At 53.1% G+C, this 27,769-nt stretch overlaps 1 protein-coding gene across 1 annotated transcript; it reads left to right on the top strand.

The window, feature by feature from the left end:
• Positions 1-25,505, top strand: LOC119975144 (vitronectin-like). The gene is made up of 8 exons (XM_038814717.1): positions 1-147; positions 1,427-1,543; positions 8,312-8,770; positions 10,481-10,620; positions 12,365-12,521; positions 12,616-12,768; positions 21,154-21,393; positions 25,237-25,505. Exons 1-8 carry the CDS (start codon positions 87-89, stop codon positions 25,353-25,355), a joined length of 1,446 nt encoding a protein of 481 aa, XP_038670645.1. The 5' UTR covers positions 1-86; the 3' UTR covers positions 25,356-25,505.
• Positions 25,506-27,769: the final 2,264 nt, after the last annotated feature.

Here is a 27,769-nt window from a genome sequence, read left to right on the forward strand (position 1 = left end):
TCAAACAAATAGGCAACCAAACAAACACGAGGAGGTTAAATCCCCCAAATCCTATTCCAGAGTTTAACAGAATCGTCTCTTCAGCAATGAAGCCACTGATTGCTCTTCTCACTTTCTGTCTCCTCAACGCTGTATATTCTGATGAAGGTAAAGAAAATATTCTTTCATATGGGATATGAGAGGGCGGCGCAGTGGTTAGCACTGCTGCCTCACGGCGCCGAGGACCCAGGTTCCATACCGGCCCCGTGTGGGGTTTGCACATTCTCCCCGTGCCTGCGTGGGTCTCACCCCCACAACCCAAAGGTGTGCAGGGTAGGTGGATTGGCCACACTAAATTGCCTCTTCATTGGGAAAAATAGAAAATTGGGTAGTCTAAATTTCTAAAGAAAAATAACTTTGAGCAGGCTTTGAGCATGGCAGGGAGGGTCAGCAGCATTTAATACCCATCCCGAATTGCCCTTGAGAAGGTGGTGGGGGGGGGGGGGGGACAGCACAGTGGTTAGCATTGCTGCCTACGGCGCTGAGGTCCCAGGTTCGATCCCGGCCCTGGGTCACTGTCCGTGTGGAGTTTGCACATTCTCCCCGTGTCTGCGTGGGTTTCACCCCCACAACCCAAAGATGTGCAGGGTAGGTGGATTGGCCACTCTAAATTGCCCCTTAATTGGAAAAAATAATTGGGTACTCTAAATTTAAAAAAAAAAGAGAAGGTGGTAGGGAGCTGCCTTCTCGAACCGCTGCAGTCCATGTGGTGTAGGTACACCCACAGTGCTGTTAGAGAGGGTGTTGCAGAATTTTGGACTGAGTGACAGTGAAGGAACGGCCGATATATTTCCATGTCGGGGTGGCGAGTGGCACGGAGGGGAACCTCCAGGTGACGGGGTTTCCAGTGTCCTTCTGCCCTTGTCCTCCCAGATGGTAGTGGTGGGGGATTTGGAAGGTGATGGGACCTCTCAGTGATGATTCGTGCAGAGCAGGGGAAAGAATTAGGAAATGTGTCCTCTGTGACTCAGAAGGTAGAAGTTTGACCTCTGGGTCAGAAGGTTGTGGGTTTTAAGAACCAGTCTAGAGACCTGGGCACATAATGCAGGCTTGCAGTCTCAGAACGATACAGAGGAAGTGCTGCACTGTGCAGTGCGGTCATGATTCAGGTTAAATGGTAAATGGAGGCCCCGACAGCCAGTTACTGTGGCACTGTTCAAGAACCAGAGAGTGTCCTGCTTCCCTGGGCCAACCATTTTCCCACAACTCATGCTGGCATGATACGGATGGATGAGCATGTCTCATTGCTGTTTGTGGGATCTTCCTGCACACAAAATAGGTGCTGTGTTTGCTGAATAAACAAAGTGACAATGCCTCAGAATTCTTGTTTGGCTCGAATGCGATAGTTCTTTTCTTGGTCAGCAGTCTGTGTGTTATTGTTTTGCAGAGTCCTGTGTCGGTCGCTGTGACCTGGGCTTCTTTGCTTCAAAGAAATGTCAGTGTGACAGCCTGTGCAAATTCTACAGGAGCTGCTGCACGGATTACCATACCGTCTGTAAAAAAGGTACCAAACCAAATCAGATAGAGACACACATAGAAAAACACACACACAGAAAAACATGCATACAACACACGCGCACACACAGGCACAAAAACATGCACACACATAGGCACACACCCACTCAAGCACGCAAACATCCCCAAACACACAGGCACAAAAACATACCCACACACTACCAGTCACAAAAGCACGTGCATACACACAGGCACAAAAACACACACATGCATAGACACTAAAACACACATATATACACACACACACACGCAAACACACTGGCATAACAAAACATGCATAACACACAGGCTTGCACACACAGCCACACACAATCACTCACACATGCACACACAGGCAAAAAACATATAAGCACACACAGGAACAAAAACACACACAGACTCAAAAATACACGTGCACAAACACAGACACAAAAACACGCAAACAACCCCACACACACAAGCACAAAAACACATCAACACACACAAGCACGCAGACACCACACACACAGGCACAAAAACGCACAGGCATACACACACCCACACACACTCACAGAAACAGACACACTGGTACACACACACAGGCGCAAAAACACGCACACACAGAAGTATGCAAATACTCCCACATACACACATGCAAAAATACACGCCAACACACACAGGCATTCAAACATCCCTCCCCAACACACAGGCACACTCATTCACACACAGGCACGCATATACACACTGTTGCCAATTTAATGGAATACTATCCACCAGAGTCGCCAATAATTTTGCCAATTCGCACCGGAGACGCCAATAATGTTGCTCTTTTTAACTGGATACTGATATGATAGTTATTGATGATGATATTGCTTTCAGAATCGCCAGGTGTTAAATGAGACCACCACAAGGCTTTACCGGATATTGATCAAAGACCAAACAACCAGTTAGTTTGTTCAAGTTCAAAGATAGTTTATTTACACTCAAGAATTACTTCGACATGCAACATAAAACACTACAAGCTAAATTACACCTAACAACTACAATAACCTGTACTTAACTTCAGGGCAACCAGCTCTTTGCAGATAAACAAGGCCTTTGTTCAGATCTTGCGTGGCTGGGTCTGGAGAAGAGACTTCGTTTCTGCTGGGCTCATCCGTCTGGTAGCAATCGTTGGTCTTGAACTTGCTTCTGGTGGTGATGCTGCAATTGGTTTTAGGCGATGGCCCGGCCAAGAGAGTGCCGGTGTGCCAGGGCCAAAAGAGACTGAACACATGGCAGTGTCTCTTTTTTATCCTTCTGGGGTTTCGCGCTCTTTTGGCCGGTCCTTAGCTTTGTCCCAATAATTCGCCAGGCTTCGATTACTGACTTCGATTTTAGCCAATAAAGGGGCGGGTGCCTTGATGGCTGGGCGTGTCCTGAGCGGTCATTGACCTTGGCTGTTTGGGCTTCCTGGGTGAAGGGAGTGGCGCCGATGTGTCTGTATCTGTATCTGATACCTGAGTACCAGTCTTTTGTTCTGGGGAAATGGGCCATTAGAATGTAAATCGGCTGGGGGTTTGGATAGTGTCTGGTTATCTAGTGGCAAATATACACTTAAGCTCTGAGTTCGTCTGGTTCCTGCATTGGCCATATTTCCCATGATTCTTTGCAAGTGGCCATATTTCCCTTTGTAAGTGGCCATCCCAGTTGACTACAACATGCGCGCAAACTCAATCCACACACAGATACACACACAGACACAAAAACACATGGACACACATCCAGGCACAAAAACATACACGCATGTACATTAAAACACAATGTTTTAGACAGATCTGACTAGCGCGGAGGGACTCAAAGTCCCCAAAATCAGGGGTTTGGGTTAGCGACATGGCTGGGTTGCTCAGGATTGAGAAAATTAAGTTCGCCCCGAGAGGATCGATGTCAGGGAGGTGGCAGCCGTTTATCAACTTCTTTGGAGAAAACTAAACTGTTAGCAGATTCAATAAGGGGTGGGTGGGTAGGGGGAGTTAGGCTATTTTGTTTCTTGCTTAGATGGGAACAGTGGGAGATGGAGTGGTGTGTTACGCACTGAATTATGCTTACATTTTTATTTGTATCTTTTGTTGTTACAAAACCATAAATGGTGCAATAAAATGTTTATTAAAAAAAAGGCACTCTCACTGGGACACAGTTCCTGAAGGTGCTGACTCTCACTGGGACACAGTTCCTGAAGGTGCTGACTCTCACTGGGACACAGTTCCTGAAGGTGCTGACTCTCACTGGGGGGCAGTTCCTGAAGGTGCTGACTCTCACTGGGACACAGTTCCTGAAGGTGCTGACTCTCACTGGGGGATAGTTCCTGAAAGTGCTGACTCTCACTGGGACACAGATCCTGAAAGTGCTGACTCTCACTGGGGGACAGTTCCTGAAGGTGCTGACTCTCACTGGGACACAGATCCTGAAGGTGCTGACTCTCACTGGGACACAGTTCCTGAAGGTGCTGACTCTCACTGGGACACAGTTCCTGAAGGTGCTGACTCTCACTGGGACACAGTTCCTGAAGGTGCTGACTCTCACTGGGACACAGATCCTGAAGGTGCTGACTCTCACTGGGACACAGATCCTGAAGGTGCTGACTCTCACTGGGACACAGTTCCTGAAGGTGCTGACTCTCACTGGGGTCCAGTTCCTGAAGGTGCTGACTCTCACTGGGACACAGTTCCTGAAGGTGCTGACTCTCACTGGGACACAGTTCCTGAAGGTGCTGACTCTCACTGGGGGGCAGTTCCTGAAGGTGCTGACTCTCACTGGGACACAGTTCCTGAAGGTGCTGACTCTCACTGGGACACAGTTCCTGAAGGTGCTGACTCTCACTGGGACACAGTTCCTGAAGGTGCTGACTCTCACTGGGACACAGTTCCTGAAGGTGCTGACTCTCACTGGGGGACAGTTCCTGAAGGTGCTGACTCTCACTGGGACACAGTTCCTGAAGGTGCTGACTCTCACTGGGACACAGTTCCTGAAGGTGCTGACTCTCACTGGGACACAGTTCCTGAAGGTGCTGACTCTCACTGGGACACAGTTCCTGAAGGTGCTGACTCTCACTGGGACACAGTTCCTGAAGGTGCTGACTCTCACTGGGGGACAGTTTCTGAAGGTGCTGACTCTCACTGGGACACAGTTCCTGAAGGTGCTGACTCTCACTGGGACACAGTTCCTGAAGGTGCTGACTCTCACTGGGACACAGTTCCTGAAGGTGCTGACTCTCACTGGGACACAGTTCCTGAAGGTGCTGACTCTCACTGGGGTACAGTTCCTGAGGGTGCTGACTCTCACTGGGATACAGTTCCTGAAGGTGCTGACTCTCACTGGGACACAGTTCCTGAAGGTGCTGACTCTCACTGGGGGACAGTTCCTGAAGGTGCTGACTCTCACTGGGGGACAGTTCCTGAAGGAGCTGACTCTCACTGGGACACAGTTCCTGAAGGAGCTGACTCTCACTGGGGTACAGTTCCTGAAGGTGCTGACTCTCACTGGGGTACAGTTCCTGAAGGTGCTGACTCTCACTGGGACACAGTTCCTGAAGGTGCTGACTCTCACTGGGGACAGTTCCTGAAGGAGCTGACTCTCACTGGGGGACAGTTCCTGAAGGTGCTGACTCTCACTGGGACGCAGTTCCTGAAGGTGCTGACTCTCACTGGGACACAGTTCCTGAAGGTGCTGACTCTCACTGGGACACAGTTCCTGAAGGTGCTGACTCTCTCTGGGACACAGTTCCTGAAGGTGCTGACTCTCACTGGGACACAGTTCCTGAAGGTGCTGACTCTCACTGGGGGACAGTTCCTGAAGGTGCTGACTCTCACTGGGACACAGTTCCTGAAGGTGCTGACTCTCACTGGGACACAGTTCCTGAAGGTGCTGACTCTCACTGGGGGACAGTTCCTGAAGGTGCTGACTCTCACTGGGACACAGTTCTTGAAGGAGCTGACTCTCACTGGGGTACAGTTCCTGAAGGTGCTGACTCTCACTGGGGTACAGTTCCTGAAGGAGCTGACTCTCACTGGGGGACGGCTCCTGAAGGTGCTGACTCTCACAGGGACACAGTTCCTGAAGGTGCTGACTCTCACTGGGACACAGTTCCTGAAGGAGCTGACTCTCACTGGGACACAGTTCCTGAAGGTGCCGACTCTCACTGGGACACAGTTCCTGAAGGTGAGACACAGTTCCTGAAGGTGCTGCCTCTCACTGGGGTACAGTTCCTGAAGGTGCTGACTCTCACTGGGGGACAGTTCCTGGAGGTGCTGACTCTCACTGGGACACAGTTCCTGAAGGTGCTGACTGTCACTGGGACACAGTTCCTGAAGGTGCTGACTCTCACTGGGACACAGTTCCTGAAGGTGCTGACTCTCACTGGGACACAGTTCCTGAAGGTGCTGATTCTCACTGGGAGGCAGTTCCTGAAGGTGCTGACTCTCACTGGGACACAGTTCCTGAAGGTGCTGACTCTCACTGGGGGATAGTTCCTGAAAGTGCTGACTCTCACTGGGACACAGATCCTGAAAGTGCTGACTCTCACTGGGGGACAGTTCCTGAAGGTGCTGACTCTCACTGGGACACAGATCCTGAAGGTGCTGACTCTCACTGGGACACAGTTCCTGAAGGTGCTGACTCTCACTGGGGGACAGTTCCTGAAGGTGCTGACTCTCACTGGGACACAGATCCTGAAGGTGCTGACTCTCACTGGGACACAGATCCTGAAGGTGCTGACTCTCACTGGGACACAGTTCCTGAAGGTGCTGACTCTCACTGGGGTCCAGTTCCTGAAGGTGCTGACTCTCACTGGGACACAGTTCCTGAAGGTGCTGACTCTCACTGGGACACAGTTCCTGAAGGTGCTGACTCTCACTGGGGGGCAGTTCCTGAAGGTGCTGACTCTCACTGGGACACAGTTCCTGAAGGTGCTGACTCTCACTGGGACACAGTTCCTGAAGGTGCTGACTCTCACTGGGACACAGTTCCTGAAGGTGCTGACTCTCACTGGGACACAGTTCCTGAAGGTGCTGACTCTCACTGGGGGACAGTTTCTGAAGGTGCTGACTCTCACTGGGGTACAGTTCCTGAGGGTGCTGACTCTCACTGGGATACAGTTCCTGAAGGTGCTGACTCTCACTGGGACACAGTTCCTGAAGGTGCTGACTCTCACTGGGGGACAGTTCCTGAAGGTGCTGACTCTCACTGGGGGACAGTTCCTGAAGGAGCTGACTCTCACTGGGACACAGTTCCTGAAGGAGCTGACTCTCACTGGGGTACAGTTCCTGAAGGTGCTGACTCTCACTGGGGTACAGTTCCTGAAGGTGCTGACTCTCACTGGGACACAGTTCCTGAAGGTGCTGACTCTCACTGGGGACAGTTCCTGAAGGAGCTGACTCTCACTGGGGGACAGTTCCTGAAGGTGCTGACTCTCACTGGGACGCAGTTCCTGAAGGTGCTGACTCTCACTGGGACACAGTTCCTGAAGGTGCTGACTCTCACTGGGACACAGTTCCTGAAGGTGCTGACTCTCTCTGGGACACAGTTCCTGAAGGTACTGACTCTCACTGGGACACAGTTCCTGAAGGTGCTGACTCTCACTGGGGGACAGTTCCTGAAGGTGCTGACTCTCACTGGGACACAGTTCCTGAAGGTGCTGACTCTCACTGGGACACAGTTCCTGAAGGTGCTGACTCTCACTGGGGGACAGTTCCTGAAGGTGCTGACTCTCACTGGGACACAGTTCTTGAAGGAGCTGACTCTCACTGGGGTACAGTTCCTGAAGGTGCTGACTCTCACTGGGGTACAGTTCCTGAAGGAGCTGACTCTCACTGGGGGACGGTTCCTGAAGGTGCTGACTCTCACAGGGACACAGTTCCTGAAGGTGCTGACTCTCACTGGGACACAGTTCCTGAAGGAGCTGACTCTCACTGGGACACAGTTCCTGAAGGTGCCGACTCTCACTGGGACACAGTTCCTGAAGGTGAGACACAGTTCCTGAAGGTGCTGCCTCTCACTGGGGTACAGTTCCTGAAGGTGCTGACTCTCACTGGGGGACAGTTCCTGAAGGAGCTGACTCTCACTGAGGGACAGTTCCTGAAGGTGCTGACTCTCACTGAGGGACAGTTCCTGAAGGTGCTGACTCTCACTGGGGGACAGTTCCTGGAGGTGCTGACTCTCACTGGGACACAGTTCCTGAAGGTGCTGACTGTCACTGGGACACAGTTCCTGAAGGTGCTGACTCTCACTGGGGTACAGTTCCTGAAGGTGCTGACTCTCACTGGGACACAGTTCCTGAAGGTGCTGATTCTCACTGGGACACAGTTCCTGAAGGTGCTGACTCTCACTGGGACACAGTTCCTGAAGGTGCTGACTCTCACTGGGACACAGTTCCTGAAGGTCCTGACTCTCACTGGGACACAGTTCCTGAAGGTGCTGACTCTCACTGGGACACAGTTCCTGAAGGAGCTGACTCTCACTGGGACACAGTTCCTGAAGGAACTGACTCTCACTGGGGTACAGTTCCTGAAGGTGCTGACTCTCACTGGGGGACAGTTCCTGAAGGTGCTGACTCTCACTGGGACACAGTTCCTGAAGGTGCTGACTCTCACTGGGGTACAGTTCCTGAAGGTGCTGACTCTCACTGGGGGACAGTTCCTGAAGATGCTGGGTCTCAATGTTTGAGATATTGTAGAGGGAACTTTACTCTGTATCCTATCCATAATTAGAAAATGCTGAATTTCAGCAATTTGGGATTAATTGTATTTCTTCTTTGTATTTCCAGTCCGTGGGGATGTGTTCCACCTGCCTGAAGATGAATATACTGATATAATGGGGCCCATGATGCCAAACTATGATGACTCAATTAACGGGACAATAGAGCCAGAACTGGGCCTGGACCCAGGGCTGGAGCCAGAACTGGGCCTGGACCCAGGGCTGGAGCCAGAACTGGGCCTTGACCCAGGGCTGGAGCCAGAACTGGGCCTTGACCCAGGGCTGGAGCCAGAACTGGGCCTGGACCCAGGCCTGGAGCCAGAACTGGGCCTTGACCCAGGGCTGGAGCCAGAACTGGGCCTGGACCCAGGGCTGGAGCCAGAACTGGGCCTGGAGCCGGAGCTGGAGCCAGAGCTGGACCTGGAGCCGGAGCTGGAGCCCGAGCAAGAGCCAGTGAATTTGTGCACCAGTGAAGAATCCTTTGACGCGTTCACTGACCTGAAGAATGGATCGATCTTTGCTTTCCAGGGTAAGATTCTGAGCTAAAATTGTGGGAGGGGGGGAGGCCAAGCTGCCCCTCATGTCCATTCGCAATTCAGTCTGATAGCTGCCCTGTAGATTATCGCCAGCCACGCACCGTTATTAATAACCCCTTGCACAACTTTGCAAACATATCCATTAATCTCAGATTTGAATGTTCAACTTGATTCCCTGGTGTTGCCATAGATCCATAGAATCCTTAAAGTGCAGAAGGAGGCCATTCAGCCCATCGTGTCTGCACCAACCCTCCAGAAGAGCACCCTAACAGGCCCACTCCCCCACCCTACCCCCTTAATCCTACCCCATAAATCTAGTGTGATGAGTTGCTTCTTGACGTCACCCAGAAATCGACAGTCTAATTTTACAGTGCCGGGTGATCGCGTGAGCGAGCACACGGGCCCAACCCATTCTCAGCAATTGCTGCTGGAGAACCTATCCACACAAACAGTGTCAGACGCAGACCCTCAGACACAATCCAGTCAGACAACTGGCAGGGAATTGTGACTACGTTTCACTGTGAGATCAGTGATTTGGTTGGATTGCAGGTTAACTGTGTATCTAACCCCGTACCGTATCTGTCCTGGGAATGTTTGATGGGGACAGTGTAGAGGTAGCTTTACTCTGTATCTAACCCCGTGCTGTACCTGTCCTGGGAGTGTTTGATGGGGACAGTGTAGAGGCAGCTTTACTCTGTATCTAACCCCGTGCTGTACCTGTCCTGGGTGTGTTTGATGGGGACAGTGTAGAGGGAGCTTTACTCTGTATCTAACCCTGTGCTGTACCTGTCCTGGGAGTGTTTGATGGAGACAGTGCAGAGGGAGCTTTACTCTGTATCTAACCCCGTGCTGTACCTGTCCTGGGAGTGTTTGATGGGGACAGTGTAGAGGGATCTTTACTCTGTATCTAACCCTGTGCTGTACCTGTCCTGGGAGTGTTTGATGGGGACAGTGTAGAGGGAGCTTTACTCTGTATCTAACCCTGTGCTGTACCTGTCCTGGGAGTGTTTGATGGGGACAATGGAGAGGGAGCTTTACTCTGTATCTAACCCCGTGCTGTACCTGTCCTGGGAGTGTTTGATGGGGACAGTGTAGAGGGAGCTTTACTCTGTATCTAATCCCGTGCTGTACCTGTCCTGGGAGTATTTGATGGGGACAGTGTAGAGGGAGCTTTACTCTGTATCTAATTCCGTGCTGTACCTGTCCTGGGAGTGTTTGATGGAGACAGTGTAGAGGGAGCTTTACTCTGTATCTAACCCCGTGCTGTACCTGTCCTGGGAGTGTTTGATGGGGACAGTGTAGAGGGAGCTTTACTCTGTATCTAACCCCGTGCTGTACCTGTCCTGGGAGTGTTTGATGGGGACAGTGTAGAGGGAGCTTTACTCTGTATCTAACCCTGTGCTGTACCTGTCCTGGGAGTGTTTGATGGGGACAGTGTAGAGGGAGCTTTTCTCTGTATCTAACCCCATGCTGTGCCTGTCCTGGGAGTGTTTGTTGGGGACAGTGTAGAGGGAGCTTTACTCTGTATCTAACCCCGTGCTGTGCCTGTCCTGGGAGTGTTTGATGGGGACAGTGTAGAGGGAGCTTTACTCTGTATCTAACCCCGTGCTGTACCTGTCCTGGGAGTGTTTGATGGGGACAGTGTAGAGGGAGCTTTACTCTGTATCTAACCCCGTGCTGTTCTATTTTTTGTCTGTGTCCAGGTGATTACTATTATGAACTGGATAAATTCAGTGTTGTTTCAGAACATCCCAGGTTGATCAGTGATGTTTGGGGAATGCCTGGTCCCATCGATGCTGCGCTCACACGAGTAAACTGTGAGGGGAAAACCTACATCTTCAAGGTTTGAATATCAAGGAAGCAGCTTTGGTCTGAATTGTTTTCCTTTTACTCTATAAATGTAATTAATTGCACAATTGAACATCCCCAGACCCTTCACCGGGATGATTATCAAACAACATTTGGAAAGGCGGCCATAAGCTTGGTGAAGAGGTTGTTTTAAGGAGTGTTTTAATGGAGGAGGGATAGGGAGAGGCAGCGAGGTTGAGGGATGTATTCCAAAGCTTGGGGCCTCCAGGCAAATGAAGCCATGACCACTAATGATGGAATGATTAAAGTCATGGATGTAAAGTGGAGCAGAATGAGAGGGGCTCTGAGACCTCGGAAGGTTCTGGTGCTGGACGAGGTTACCGATACTGGGAGCGTGAGACCATGGAGGGATTTAGAAAGATCAATGAGAAATCTGAGGCTTTTCAGCTTGGGACGAGTGGAGGTCAGTGACAGCGGAGAGGGTGAGGATACCAGGCAGCAAGGAATTGCTGGTGACCCCCACCCCAGGCAAGACTGTCAACTGTTATTATCACCTGGCAGTATTCACCAGAAGGCACTTTACTGCTCAGGTTTACTCTGTATCTAACCCCGTGCTGTACCTGTCCTGGGAGTGTTTGATGGGGACAGTGTAGAGGGTGCTTTACTCTGTATCTAACCCCGTGCTGTACCTGTGCTGGGAGTGTTTGATGGGGACAGTGTAGAGGGAGCTTTACTCTGTATCTAACCCCGTGCTGTACCTGTCCTGGGAGTGTTTGATGGGGACAATGTAGAGGGAGCTTTACTCTGTATCTAACCCCGTGCTGTATCTGTCCTGGGAGTGTTTGATGGAGACAGTGTAGAGGGAGCTTTACTCTGTATCTAACCCCGTGCTGTACCTGTCCTGGGAGTGTTTGATGGGGACAGTGTAGAGGGAGCTTTACTCTGTATCTAACCCCGTGCTGTACCTGTCCTGGGAGTGTTTGATGGGGACAGTGTAGAGGGAGCTTTACTCTGTATCTAACCCCGTGCTGTACCTGTCCTGGGAGTGTTTGATGGGGACAGTGTAGAGGGAGCTTTACTCTGTATCTAACCCCGTGCTGTACCTGTCCTGGGAGTGTTTGATGGGGACAGTGTAGAGGGAGCTTTACTCTGTATCTAACCCCGTGCCGTACCTGGGAGCTTTGGCTGATCGAAATGTTGTCTTCGAGGAAAGGATTGAAAAGTGCAGCTTCACGGAGGAATGTCTCGCTCCACGTGAAGCTGAGTCAATTCATTTTTCCAGTGAATCTTAGAATCATAGACTCCCTACATTGCAGAAGGAGGCCATTCAGGTCTGCACCAACCCTTTGAATGAGCATCCTATCCATGTCCGCTCTGCCCTATCTTCATAACCTAACCTGCACATCTTTGGACTGTGGGAGGAAACCGGAGCACCCGGAGGAAACCCACGCACACACGGGGAGAAGGTGCAGACTCCGCACAGACAGTCACCCGAGGCAGGAATTGAACCTGGTCCCTGGTACTGTGATGCAGCAGTGCTAACTACTGTGTTATCATGGCAGTGAGGTAGCAGTGCTAACCACTGTGCCACCGTGCCAGTGTGAGGCAGCGGTGCTAACCACTGTGTTGCTGTGCCAGTGTGAGGCAGCAGTGCTAACCACTGCGTCACCGTGCCAGTGTGAGGCAGCAGAGCTAACCACTGCATCACCGTGCCTGCCTACTGATTCTTTATTTACGGATCTCCATGTGGTTCTAATGTTGTGTTTGGTGCTCTCCAGAATGATTCTTACTGGCGCTTTAACAATGGAATTCTGGAAGATGGTTTCCCGAAACTGATTAAGGATGGGTTCCCTGGAATTCCCAGCAATATTGATGCAGCGTTGGCAGTGCCTGCCTCTAGTATTGATGGAAATGAGCGAGTTTACTTCTTCAAAGGTAATCAGAACTATTCTCCCCATCTCTCAGTCTGACTTTTATCTGCAGTGGGCCAGGCATTGATTCCACTTCTGGCTCTTTGTTCTCCCTCCAGGGGCGTTTTACTGGGAATATCTCTTCCAAAATCAGCCGACCCAGCAGGACTGTGCTGCCTCTTCCACATCCATCCCATTTTCCAGATACACGAACATCATGGACGACAGCTTTGAGAATTTTTTCCTCAGTATATTTGGAGTTCCATCCCGTGGTAATATTTGAATACTCCATTCTTCTGTTCCCTGATTCACACTTTCTCTCTTTCTTTCCCCTCTCTGTCCTTCTCTCTCCCTCAATTTCACCCTCTTTCATAGAATTTGCAGTGCAGGAGGAGGCCATTCGGCCCATCGGCTCTGCACCGGCCCTTGGAAAGAGCACCTCACATAATCCTACACCTCCACCCAGTCCCCATAACCCAGTAACCCCCTCCCCCCCCCCCCCCCCCCCCCCCCCCCCCCCCCCCCCCACCTAACGTTTTGGGCATAAGGGGAATTTAGCGTGGCCAGTGTTGTGGGAGGAAGCCGGAGCACCCGGAGGAAACCCACGCAGACACGGGGAGGAAGTGCAAACTCCACACAGTCACTCGAGGCCGGAATTGAACCCGGGTCCCTGGAGCGGTGAGGCAGCAGTGCTAACCACTGTGCAACCGTGCCGCTCTTTGTCTCTCTTTTCTATTTCTTCTCGCTCTCTCTTATCTATTTTCTCTCTCTCTCTTTCGCTCACCTCTCTTCCCTCGAGATGGGAAGAGTCAGAGGTTATTGGATTATTGATTCCGTGTTTGAAATCCTCTTCGTTGTAAGCGGGATGGGAGGCTGGGGGGAGCTGCGGGGAGCTGGGGGAAGGAATTCCTCAGTTTTAAGTTCTGGGAAGGGGATGAATGGAAGCAAGGAATTCCTGGGAAGTGATGTTCAGCTTCACCTGTACCATCGACGAGTGGAGTGATTCATTTATGTCCACGTCCACTGGCAATTCCTTTGAACATTCCTGAGGGCATTGAAGCTGTGGGTCTGGAATCACACGTAGGCCAGACCAGGTAAGGACAGCAGATTTCCTTCCCTAAAGGACATTAGTCAACCAGGTGGGTTTTCACGACAACCGACAATGGTTTCATGGTCATCATTAGAGTTTTAATTCCAGATTCTTATTCAAATTTCACCATCTGCTGTGGTGGGAATCGAACCCGGGGTCCCAGGGAGGAAGACGGGAAATGTCGGTCCAAATTCACCGCCTGGCAATACACTGCCCACCCGCTGCATCCAAATCATTGCTGGTTTGATTGGGAAGCAGTGAAGATTATTCATCGGCCATGAGCTGATTGAGTGGTAGTAGAGGCTGGAGGAGCTGAATGGCCTCCTCCTGCTCTACTATCACCAAGCTGAGACTTTAAGAAGATGGAGCAAGGACTGAAAAGAATCGTTACAAAGAACGCTTCCATTGTTTCTGCTTCTGGTTGTGTTGGAACCTCACACTGAATCCGTATTCCTCAACATTTCTGAATGAATGTGGTGCACCATATAGCAATGATGACATAAAATGTTTTGTTTTGTGATGGAGGAACAGCACAGTGGTTAGCACTGCTGCCTCACAGCCCCAGGGACCCAGGTTCAATTCCGGCGTCGGGTGACTGTCTGTGCGGAGTCTGCACGTTCTCCCCGTGTCTGCGTGGGTTTCCTCCGGGTGCTCCGGTTTCCTCCCACAGTCCAAAGACGTGCAGGTTTGGTGGATTGGCCATGCTAAATTGCCCTTAGTGTCCAAAAGGTTGGGAGGGATTATTGGGTTACAGGGTTAGGGCGGGGGTAGTGGGCATAGAAAAGGTGCTCTTTCCGAGGGTCGGCGCAGACTTGATGGGCCGAATGGCCTCCTTCTATACTGTAAATTCCATGGTTCTGTCTTGATTCGTGGATCGATGTTATCCACAATATCAAGAAGGAATCCCTGATGCTCTTTGGAATAGTGCCGTCAGACCTTTTACACTGACCTGAATCAGCAGTGAGACCTCAGGTTAATGTCCGATCCAGAGGCAACATTCCTGACAGTGCGGCACTCCCTCAGTACTGACCCTCTGACAGTGCGGCACTCCCTCAGTACTGACCCTCTGACAGTGCCCCACTCCCTCAGTACTGACCCACTGACAGTGCAGCACTCCCTCAATACTGACCCTCTGACAGTGCGGCACTCCCTCAGTACTGACCCTCTGACAGTGCAGCACTCCCTCAGTACTGACCCTCTGACAGTGCAGCACTCCCTCAGTACTGACCCTCTGACAGTGCAGCACTCCCTCAGTACTGACCCTCTGACAGTGCGGCACTCCCTCAGTACTGACCCTCTGACAGTGCAGCACTCCCTCAGTACTGACCCTCTGACAGTGCAGCACTCCCTCAGTACTGACCCTCTGACAGTGCAGCACTCCCTCAGTACTGACCCTCTGACAGTGCAGCACTCCCTCAGTACTGACCCTCTGACAGTGTGGCACTCCCTCAGTACTGACCCTCTGACAGTGCGGCACTCCCTCAGTACTGACCCTCTGACAGTGCGGCACTCCCTCAGTACTGACCCTCTGACAGTGCGGCGCTCCCTCAGTACTCACCCTCTGACAGTGCGGCACTCCCTCAGTACTGACCCTCTGACAGTGCAGCGCTCCCTCAGTACTGACCCTCTGACAGTGCAGCTCCCCCTCAGTACTGACCCTCTGACAGTGCGGCACTCCCTCAGTACTGACCCTCTGACAGTGCAGCACTCCCTCATTACTGACCCTCTGACAGTGCGGCACTCCCTCAGTACTGACCCTCTGACAGTGCAGCAGTCCCTCAGTACTGACCCTCTGACAGTGCAGCACTCCCTCAGTACTGACCCTCTGACAGTGCGGCACCCCCTCATTACTGACCCTCTGACAGTGCAGCACTCCCTCAGCACTGACCCTCTGACAGTGCGGCACTCCCTCAGTACTGACCCTCTGACAGTGCGGCACTCCCTCAGTACTGACCCTCTGACAGTGCGGCACTCCCTCAGTACTGACCCTCTGACAGTGCCCCACTCCCTCAGTACTGACCCACTGACAGTGCAGCACTCCCTCAATACTGACCCTCTGACAGTGCGGCACTCCCTCAGTACTGACCCTCTGACAGTGCAGCACTCCCTCAGTACTGACCCTCTGACAGTGCAGCACTCCCTCAGTACTGACCCTCTGACAGTGCAGCACTCCCTCAGTACTGACCCTCTGACAGTGCGGCACTCCCTCAGTACTGACCCTCTGACAGTGCAGCACTCCCTCAGTACTGACCCTCTGACAGTGCAGCACTCCCTCAGTACTGACCCTCTGACAGTGCAGCACTCCCTCAGTACTGACCCTCTGACAGTGCAGCACTCCCTCAGTACTGACCCTCTGACAGTGTGGCACTCCCTCAGTACTGACCCTCTGACAGTGCGGCACTCCCTCAGTACTGACCCTCTGACAGTGCGGCACTCCCTCAGTACTGACCCTCTGACAGTGCGGCGCTCCCTCAGTACTCACCCTCTGACAGTGCGGCACTCCCTCAGTACTGACCCTCTGACAGTGCAGCGCTCCCTCAGTACTGACCCTCTGACAGTGCAGCTCCCCCTCAGTACTGACCCTCTGACAGTGCGGCACTCCCTCAGTACTGACCCTCTGACAGTGCAGCACTCCCTCATTACTGACCCTCTGACAGTGCGGCACTCCCTCAGTACTGACCCTCTGACAGTGCAGCAGTCCCTCAGTACTGACCCTCTGACAGTGCAGCACTCCCTCAGTACTGACCCTCTGACAGTGCGGCACCCCCTCATTACTGACCCTCTGACAGTGCGGCACTCCCTCAGTACTGACCCTCTGACAGTGCAGCACTCCCTCAGTACTGACCCTCTGACAGTGCGGCACTCCCTCAGTACTGACCCTCTGACAGTGCAGCACTCCCTCAGCACTGACCCTCTGACAGTGCAGCACTCCCTCAGTACTGACCCTCTGACAGTGCAGCGCTCCCTCAGTACTGACCCTCTGACAGTGCGGCACTCCCTCAGTACTGACCCTCTGACAGTGCGGCACTCCCTCAGTACTGACCCTCTGACAGTGCAGCGCTCCCTCAGTACTGACCCTCTGACAGTGCAGCACTCCCTCAGTACTGACCCTCTGACAGTGCGGCACTCCCTCAGTACTGACCCTCTGACAGTGCAGCACTCCCTCAGTACTGACCCTCTGACAGTGCGGCACCCCCTCATTACTGACCCTCTGACAGTGCAGCACTCCCTCAGCACTGACCCTCTGACAGTGCGGCACTCCCTCAGTACTGACCCTCTGACAGTGCTGCTCCCTCAGTACTGACCCTCTGACAGTGCAGCACTCCCTCAGTACTGACCCTCTGACAGTGCAGCACTCCCTCAGTACTGACCCTCTGACAGTGCGGCACTCCCTCAGTACTGACCCTCTGACAGTGCAGCACTCCCTCAGTACTGACCCTCTGACAGTGCGGCACTCCCTCAGTACTGACCCTCTGACAGTGCAGCACTCCCTCAGCACTGACCCTCTGACAGTGCAGCACTCCCTCAGTACTGACCCTCTGACAGTGCAGCGCTCCCTCAGTACTGACCCTCTGACAGTGCGGCACTCCCTCAGTACTGACCCTCTGACAGTGCGGCACTCCCTCAGTACTGACCCTCTGACAGTGCAGCGCTCCCTCAGTACTGACCCTCTGACAGTGCAGCACTCCCTCAGTACTGACCCTCTGACAGTGCGGCACTCCCTCAGTACTGACCCTCTGACAGTGCAGCACTCCCTCAGTACTGACCCTCTGACAGTGCAGCACTCCCTCAGTACTGACCCTCTGACAGTGCGGCACTCCCTCAGTACTGACCCTCTGACAGTGCAGCACTCCCTCACGACTGACCCTCCGACAGTGCAGCACTCCCTCAGTACTGACCCTCTGACAGTGCGGCACTCCCGCAGTACTGACCCTCTGACAGTGCAGCACTCCCTCACGACTGACCCTCTGACAGTGCAGCACTCCCTCACGACTGACCCTCCAACAGTGCAGCACTCCCTCAGTAATGACCCTCTGACAGTGCAGCACTCCCTCAGTACTGACCCTCTGACAGTGCGGGGCTCCCTCAGTACTGACCCTCTGACAGTGCGGCACTCCCTCAGTACTAACCCTCTGACAGTGCAGCACTCCCTCAGTACTGACCCTCTGACAGTGCGGCAGTCCCTCAGTACTGACCCTCTGACAGTGCGGGGCTCCCTCAGTACTGACCCTCTAACAGTGCGGTACTCCCTCAGTACTAACCCTCTGACAGTGCAGCACTCCCTCAGTACTGACCCTCTGACAGTGCGGCACTCCCTCAGTACTGACCCCCTGACAATGCAGCACTCCCTCAGTACTGACCCTCTGACAGTGCAGCACTCCCTCAGTACTGACCCTCTGACAGTGCGGCACTCCCTCAGTACTGACTCTCTGACAGTGCAGCACTCCCTCACGACTGACCCTCTGACAGTGCAGCACTCCCTCACGACTGACCCTCTGACAGTGCAGCACTCCCTCACGACTGACCCTCCGACAGTGCAGCACTCCCTCAGTACTGACCCTCTGACAGTGCAGCACTCCCTTAGTACTGACCCTCTGACAGTGTGGGGGTCCCTCAGTACTGACCCTCTGACAGTGCGGCACTCCCTCAGTACTAACCCTCTGACAGTGCAGCACTCCCTCAGTACTGACCCTCTGACAGTGCGGCACTCCCTCAGTACTGACCCTCTGACAGTGCAGCACTCCCTCAGTACTGTCCCTCTGACAGTGCGGCACTCCCTCAGTACTGACCCTCTGACAGTGCGGCAGTCCCTCAGTACTGACCCTCTGACAGTGCGGGGCTCCCTCAGTACTGACCCTCTGACAGTGCGGCACTCCCTCAGTACTAACCCTCTGACAGTGCGGCACTCCCTCAGTACTGACCCCCTGACAATGCAGCACCCCCTCAGTACTGACCCTCTGACAGTGCAGCACTCCCTCAGTACTGACTCTCTGACAGTGCGGCACTGCCTCAGTACTGACCCTCTCACTCCCTCAGTACTGACCCTCTGACAGTTCGGCACTCCCTCAGTACTGACCCTCTGACAGTGCAGCACTCCCTCAGTACTTACCCTCTGACAGTGCAGCACTCCCTCAGTACTGACCCCCTGACAGTGCGGCACTCCCTCAGTACTGACCCTCTGACAGTGCAGCACTCCCTCAGTACTGACCCTCTGACAGTGCGGCACTCCCTCAGTACTGACCCTCTGACAGTGCAGCACTCCCTCAGTACTGACCCTCTGACAGTGCGGCACTCCCTCAGTACTGACCCTCTGACAGTGCGGGGCTCCTCTCCCTCAGTACTGACCCTCTGACAGTGCAGCACTCCCTCAGTACTGACCCTCTGACAGTGCGGCACTCCCTCAGTACTGACCCTCTGACAGTGCAGCACTCCCTCAGTACTGACCCTCTGACAGTGCGGCACTCCCTCAGTACTGACCCTCTGACAGTGCAGCACTCCCTCAGTACTGACCCTCTGACAGTGCAGCACTCCCTCAGTACTGACCCTCTGACAGTGCGGGGCTCCCTCAGTACTGACCCTCTGACAGTGCAGCACTCCCTCAGTACTGACCCTCTGACAGTGCGGCACTCCCTCAGTACTGACCCTCTGACAGTGCAGCACTCCCTCAGTACTGACCCTCTGACAGTGCGGCACTCCCTCAGTACTGACCCTCTGACAGTGCAGCATTCCCTCAGTACTGACCCTCTGACAGTGCGGCACTCCCTCAGTACTGACCCTCTGACAGTGCAGCGCTCCCTCAGTACTGACCCTCTGACAGTGCAGCGCTCCCTCAGTACTGACCCTCTGACAGTGCAGCACTCCCTCAGCACTGACCCTCTGACAGTGCGGCACTCCCTCAGTCCTGACCCTCTGACAGTGCAGCACTCCCTCAGTACTGACCCCCTGACAGTGCAGCACTCCCTCAGTACTGACCCTCTGACAGTGCAGCACTCCCTCAGTACTGACCCCCTGACAATGCAGCACCCCCTCAGTACTGACCCCCTGACAGTGCGGCACTGCCTCAGTACTGACCCTCTGACAGTGCAGCACTCCCTCAGTACTGACCCTCCGACAGTGCGGCACTCCCTCAGTACTGACTCTGACAGTGCAGCACTCCCTCAGTACTGACCCTCTGACAGTGCGGCATTCCCTCAGTACTGACCCTCTGACAGTGCGGCACTCCCTCAGTACTGACCCTCTGACAGTGCAGCACTCCCTCAGTACTGACCCTCTGACAGTGCAGCACTCCCTCAGTACTGACAACCTGACAGTGCAGCACTCCCTCAGTACTGACCCTCTGACAGTGCGGCACTCCCTCAGTACTGACCCCCTGACAGTGCGGCACTCCCTCAGTACTGACCCTCTGACAGTGCAGCACTCCCTCAGTAATGACAACCTGACAGTGCGGCGCTCCCTCAGCACTGACACTCTGACAGTGCGGCACTCCCTCAGTACTGACCCTCTGACAGTGCAGTCGCTCAGTGCTGTATTGGAGTGTCAGCCTTCATTTTTAATGTGAGACTTGAAACTGGAACCGACAAAGCTGAGAACCTGACCGACTGAGCGACAGCTGACAATGGTATCGGTAATTTCGAGGGATGGTAAAAAAGTTGTGGGATCGCTAAAAGAGAGTTCAGTTTTTTTTTAAATTGTTCAACATCGGAACAGGAACCTCTTTGCCTTGGGTGGTACTGATGATCCATGTTGAGTTGCCCTGAGTGGCGATAGTGTCCTCATTGGGCAACTTTCAGAGGGCAGTTCGAAGACAATCACATGGGCATGGGACTGGAGTCACCCACAGACCGACATGGTAAAGATGGCATGAGGGTTGGTGGGGGGGGGGGGGAACTCCTCGATATCTCTTGGTGCACAAGCAGTATCAGATACACTCTTACCTTTCCCGGGAGTCACTTCTCATCTCCCTTCAGGGTTTCCTGAGGTCTGAGACACGGTTAAACCTGGAAGAGGAATCGAACCTGAATATTTACGTAGACAATCCACTCCCTGGGAGCAGGATAGTTGCCTGCTGCCAGTATTACCTCCAGCCTGCCACAGAGGGGAGAGGTAATAGAGGAGATATGTTGGGATAGAGTAGACGGGGAGAATCTGTTCCCGTGGCAGAAGGATTGAGACCCAGAGGGGCACTGATTTCAGGTCATTGGCAATGGAGACCTGAGAAGAAACCTTTTCTGCTGCGAAGGTTTGAAATGCGCTGCCTGAGAGTGCGAGGGACACACATTTGAACGTGGTTTTGGAAAGGATATTGGATCACTATCCAGGCAGGAGAGTGGGACTAACTCAGTAGCTTAGTAATGGAGAGCTAGCATGTACACAATGGGCCAAATGGCCTCTTTCTGTGCTGAAACCAGTCGATGATTCTGCCCCGTTTGGACTGTTGGGCGTTTCCAGCCGCAGTCTCCCCTCCAGATCTCTGACCTCGAGGCCACCCAGTAACCCCCCATCCCACACACTGCCCCCCCCCCCCTGCTCTGCTGATCTGACCCCCATCCTGTGCCCCTCTTTACAGAACGCACCAGGGGACCCTACACCATCCGTCGTGGCTGGCGTGGGATCCCGGGCAGTGTGGACTCAGCCATGATTGGAAAACTCTACTTCATCCGCCAATTCCCAGGCACCCGCAGGAAAAAGCCAAAGAAACATTCACAGAGGAAGCAGCGGGGCCGCTGGTGGGGGCAACAGTCCTCCAGCCAGGATGCTGACCTGTATTCACTGCTCCCCAGCCAGAGTGTCTATTTCTTTGTGAGAGGTAAGAGCTTTCACACCACGTCACAGACCACAGCACACTGGGAAAACACGCCACAGACCACAGCACACTGGGAAAACACGCCACAGCACACTGGGAAAACACGCCACAGACCACAGCACACTGGGAAAACACGCCACAGCACACTGGGAAAACACACCACAGCACACTGGGAAAACACGCCACAGACCACAGCACACTGGGAAAACACGCCACAGCACACTGGGAAAACACGCCACAGCATACTGGGAAAACACGCCACAGACCACAGCACTCTGGGAAAACACATCACAGACCACAGCACACTGGGAAAACACGCCACAGCACACTGGGAAAACACGCCACAACACACTGGGAAAACACGCCACAGCACACTGGGAAAACACGCCACAGCACACTGGGAAAACACGCCACAGCACACTGGGAAAACACGCCACAGCACACTGGGAAAACACGCCACAAACCACAGCACACTGGGAAAACACGCCACAGCACACTGGGAAAACACGCCACAGCACACTGGGAAAACACACCACAGCACACTGGGAAAACACACCACAGCACACTGGGAAAACACGCCACAAACCACAGCACACTGGGAAAACACGCCACAGCACACTGGGAAAACACGCCACAAACCACAGCACACTGGGAAAACACGCCACAGCACACTGGGAAAACACGCCACAGCACACTGGGAAAACACGCCACAGCACACTGGGAAAACACGCCACAAACCACAGCACACTGGGAAAACACGCCACAAACCACAGCACACTGGGAAAACACGCCACAGACCACAGCACACTGGGAAAACACGCCACAGACCACAGCACACTGGGAAAACACGCCACAGCACACTGGGAAAACACGCCACAGACCACAGCACACTGGGAAAACACGCCACAGACCACAGCACACTGGGAAAACACGCCACAAACCACAGCACACTGGGAAAACACGCCACAGACCACAGCACACTGGGAAAACACGCCACAGCACACTGGGAAAACACGCCACAGACCACAGCACACTGGGAAAACACGCCACAGACCACAGCACACTGGGAAAACACACCACAGACCACAGCACACTGGGAAAACACGCCACAGCACACTGGGAAAACACGCCACAGACCACAGCACACTGGGAAAACACGCCACAGACCACAGCACACTGGGAAAACACGCCACAAACCACAGCACACTGGGAAAACACGCCACAGACCACAGCACACTGGAAAAACACGCCACAGACCACAGCACACTGGGAAAACACGCCACAGACCACAGCACACTGGAAAAACACGCCACACACCACAACGCACTGGGAAAACACGCCACAAACCACAGCACGCTGGGAGAACACGCCACACACCACAGCACACTGGGAAAACACGCCACAGCACACTGGGAAAACACGCCACAAACCACAGCACACTGGGAAAACACGCCACAGCACACTGGGAAAACACGCCACAAACCACAGCACACTGGGAAAACACGCCACAAACCACAGCACACTGGGAAAACACGCCACAAACCACAGCGCACTGGGAAAACACGCCACAGCACACTGGGAAAACACGCCACAAACCACAGCACACTGGGAAAACACGCCACAAACCACAGCACACTGGGAAAACACGCCACACACCACAGCACACTGGGAAAACACGCCACAGCACACTGGGAAAACACGCCACAGACCACAGCACACTGGGAAAACACGCCACAGACCACAGCACACTGGGAAAACACGCCACAGCTTACTGGGAAAACACGCCACAAACCACAACACACTGGGAAAACACGCCACAGACCACAGCACACTGGGAAAACACGCCACAGCACACTGGGAAAACACGCCACAGACCACAGCACACTGGGAAAACACGCCACAGACCACAGCACACTGGGAAAACACGCCACAAACCACAGCACACTGGGAAAACACGCCACAGACCACAGCACACTGGAAAAACACGCCACAGACCACAGCACACTGGGAAAACACGCCACAGACCACAGCACACTGGAAAAACACGCCACACACCACAACGCACTGGGAAAACACGCCACAAACCACAGCACGCTGGGAGAACACGCCACAGACCACAGCACACTGGGAAAACACGCCACAGCACACTGGGAAAACACGCCACAAACCACAGCACACTGGGAAAACACGCCACAGCACACTGGGAAAACACGCCACAAACCACAGCACACTGGGAAAACACGCCACAAACCACAGCACACTGGGAAAACACGCCACAGACCACAGCACACTGGAAAAACACGCCACAGACCACAGCACACTGGGAAAACACGCCACAGACCACAGCACACTGGAAAAACACGCCACACACCACAACGCACTGGGAAAACACGCCACAAACCACAGCACGCTGGGAGAACACGCCACACACCACAGCACACTGGGAAAACACGCCACAGCACACTGGGAAAACACGCCACAAACCACAGCACACTGGGAAAACACGCCACAGCACACTGGGAAAACACGCCACAAACCACAGCACACTGGGAAAACACGCCACAAACCACAGCACACTGGGAAAACACGCCACAAACCACAGCGCACTGGGAAAACACGCCACAGCACACTGGGAAAACACGCCACAAACCACAGCACACTGGGAAAACACGCCACAAACCACAGCACACTGGGAAAACACGCCACACACCACAGCACACTGGGAAAACACGCCACAGCACACTGGGAAAACACGCCACAGACCACAGCACACTGGGAAAACACGCCACAGACCACAGCACACTGGGAAAACACGCCACAGCTTACTGGGAAAACACGCCACAAACCACAACACACTGGGAAAACACGCCACAGACCACAGCACACTGGGAAAACACGCCACAGCACACTGGGAAAACACGCCACAGACCACAGCACACTGGGAAAACACGCCACAGACCACAGCACACTGGGAAAACACGCCACAAACCACAGCACACTGGGAAAACACGCCACAGACCACAGCACACTGGAAAAACACGCCACAGACCACAGCACACTGGGAAAACACGCCACAGACCACAGCACACTGGAAAAACACGCCACACACCACAACGCACTGGGAAAACACGCCACAAACCACAGCACGCTGGGAGAACACGCCACAGACCACAGCACACTGGGAAAACACGCCACAGCACACTGGGAAAACACGCCACAAACCACAGCACACTGGGAAAACACGCCACAGCACACTGGGAAAACACGCCACAAACCACAGCACACTGGGAAAACACGCCACAAACCACAGCACACTGGGAAAACACGCCACAAACCACAGCGCACTGGGAAAACACGCCACAGCACACTGGGAAAACACGCCACAAACCACAGCACACTGGGAAAACACGCCACAAACCACAGCACACTGGGAAAACACGCCACACACCACAGCACACTGGGAAAACACGCCACAGCACACTGGGAAAACACGCCACAGACCACAGCACACTGGGAAAACACGCCACAGACCACAGCACACTGGGAAAACACGCCACAGCTTACTGGGAAAACACGCCACAAACCACAACACACTGGGAAAACACGCCACAGACCACAGCACACTGGGAAAACACGCCACAGCACACTGGGAAAACACGCCACAGACCACAGCACACTGGGAAAACACGCCACAGCACACTGGGAAAACACGCCACAAACCACAGCACACTGGGAAAACACGCCACAAACCACAAAACACTGGGAAAACACGCCACAGCACACTGGGAAAACACACCATATGCCCCAAGTGAATAACTGACCATGTGAGTGACTCTCTAATTCCAGATAAGTATTATCGAGTGGACCTGGAGAGTAAGCGGGTAGCTCACGCACGGCCCTCTTATCCACGATCCATCGCCAGATACTGGTTCAAGTGTGCTGACCAGATGCTGATGCATGAATAAAACCGGGACCTGAAATGTGGGAGAAATCGGAACCTCGACAAATGGAACAAGTGGCTTTAAAGCTGTTGTTTAGAAACAGCCTCATTAACAGTCACCTGGAAATGTCAATGTAGAAAATAAGTAAACGGGAAATTAAAACCCTAACAGCTTCGCCTGAGTCAGTCCTTTTTGTTTGTCTGCCCACGAGCCAGTCTAACTCACACAGCAGCACAATCTCCAGCATGGCTGGGATAAAGAGGGAGGTCCCAAATCCACCACAGATAGAATGTGATTGAATCAATCCTGGCTGTCTATTCCCCACCTGACCCCCACCACAGAATTCCGAGTTGCTGTGGTAACACACACCTTTACATGAATGTTGTAACCTAGAGCCGTGGATAATGATGGGAGAGACTCCGATTTCTTTACATCATATCACTGAGGGGAAATCTCTCCCGCTCTTATGACCTGCTATCAGTGTGTGTTGGAAGATTTTAAAGTTGACACTGACCTGTTTGGCAGCGTTGTTTCCTTGCCTATCAAATCTCGAAATATCCCTCAGTCCCCTCCTACCCACCTTCTCTCCATATCCCTCAATCCACAGCGACCCACTCTCCCACTATATCACTCAATTCCCTGCTGCCACTCTCCCACTATATCACTCAATCCACAGCGACCCACTCTCCCACTATATCACTCAATTCCCTGCTGCCACTCTCCTTCCACCATATCCCTCAATCCTCACCTACCCACCTTCCTCCATATCCATCAATCCTCACCTACCCACCTTCCTCCATATCCCTCAATCCTCACCTACCCACCTTCCTCCATATCCCTCAATCCTCACCTACCCACCTTCCTCCATATCCCTCAATCCTCACCTACCCACCTTCCTCCATATCCCTCAATCCTCACCTACCCACCTTCCTCCATATCCATCAATCCTCACCTACCCACCTTCCTCCATATCCCTCAATCCTCACCTACCCACCTTCCTCCATATCCCTCAATCCTCACCTACCCACCTTCCTCCATATCCATCAATCCTCACCTACCCACCTTCCTCCATATCCCTCAATCCTCATCTACCCACCTTCCTCCATATCCATCAATCCTCACTGACCTACCTTCTATCCATATCCCACAATCCTCATCTACCTACCTTCTCTCCATATCCATAAATCCTCACCTACCCACCTTCTCTCCATATCCCTCAATCCTCATCTACCCACCTTCTCTCCATATCCCTCAAGCCTCATCTACCCACCTTCTCTCCATATCCCTCAATCCTCATCTACCCACCTTCCTCCATATCCCTCAATCCTCACCGACCTACCTTCCTCCATATCCATCAATCCTCACCTACCCACCTTCTCTCCATATCCCTCAATCCTCACCTACCTACCATCCGCCATATCCCTCAATCCTCACCTACCTACCTTCTCTCCATATCCCTCAATCCTCATCTACCCACCTTCTCTCCATATCCCTCAATCCTCATCTACCCACCTTCTCTCCATATCCCTCAATCCTCATCTACCCACCTTCCTCCATATCCCTCAATCCTCACCGACCTACCTTCCTCCATATCCCTCAATCCTCACCTACCCACATTCCTCCATATCCATCAATCCTCACCTACCTACCTTCTCTCCATATCCCTCAATCCTCAACTACCCACCTTCCTCCATATCCATCAATCCTCACCTACCCACCTTCCTCCATATCCCTCAATCCTCACCTACCCACCTTCCTCCATATCCATCAATCCTCACCTACCCACCTTCTCTCCATATCCCTCAATCCTCACCTACCTATCTTCCTCCATATCCCTCAATCCTCACAGACCTACCTTCCTCCAAATCCATCAATCCTCACCTACCCACCTTCCTCCATATCCATCAATCCTTACCTACCTACCTTCCTCCAAATCCATCAATCCTCACCTACCCACCTTCTCTCCATATCCCTCAATCTTCACCGACCCACCTTCTCTCCATATCCCTCAATCCTCACCTATCCACCTTCTCTCCATATCCCTCAATCCTCACCTACCCACCTTTTCTCCATATCCCTCAATCTTCACCGACCCACCTTCCTCCATATCCCTCAATCCCCATCTACCCACCTTCCTCCATATCCATCAATCCTCACCTACCTACCCTCTCTCCATATCCCTCAATCCTCACCTACCTACCTTCTCTCCATATCCCTCAATCCTCATCTACCCACCTTCCTCCATATCCCTCAATCCTCACCTACCTACCCTCTCTCCATATCCCTCAATCCTCACCTACCTACCCTCTCTCCATATCCCTCAATCCTCACCCTTATATCTCTCCAGAATCACATGTCACTGTTGTTCTGTTCACTGTAGCGACACGTTCTGCCACTATATCCGATACCTCTGTTGCAGGGTCATGAACCTACAACAT

This window comes from Scyliorhinus canicula, chromosome 12, assembly GCF_902713615.1.
Source record: "Scyliorhinus canicula chromosome 12, sScyCan1.1, whole genome shotgun sequence".
In the NCBI taxonomy this organism is placed as follows: domain Eukaryota; kingdom Metazoa; phylum Chordata; class Chondrichthyes; order Carcharhiniformes; family Scyliorhinidae; genus Scyliorhinus; species Scyliorhinus canicula.

Coding starts and splice junctions, on each gene's coding strand:
- LOC119975144 (XM_038814717.1), top strand. CDS start 87: ATGAAGCCACTGATTGCTCTTCTCACTTTCTGTCTCCTCAACGCTGTA. Junction 1,544..8,311: donor CCATACCGTCTGTAAAAAAG/GTACCAAACCAA, acceptor TTGTATTTCCAG/TCCGTGGGGATGTGTTCCAC. Junction 12,522..12,615: donor GCGAGTTTACTTCTTCAAAG/GTAATCAGAACT, acceptor TTCTCCCTCCAG/GGGCGTTTTACTGGGAATAT.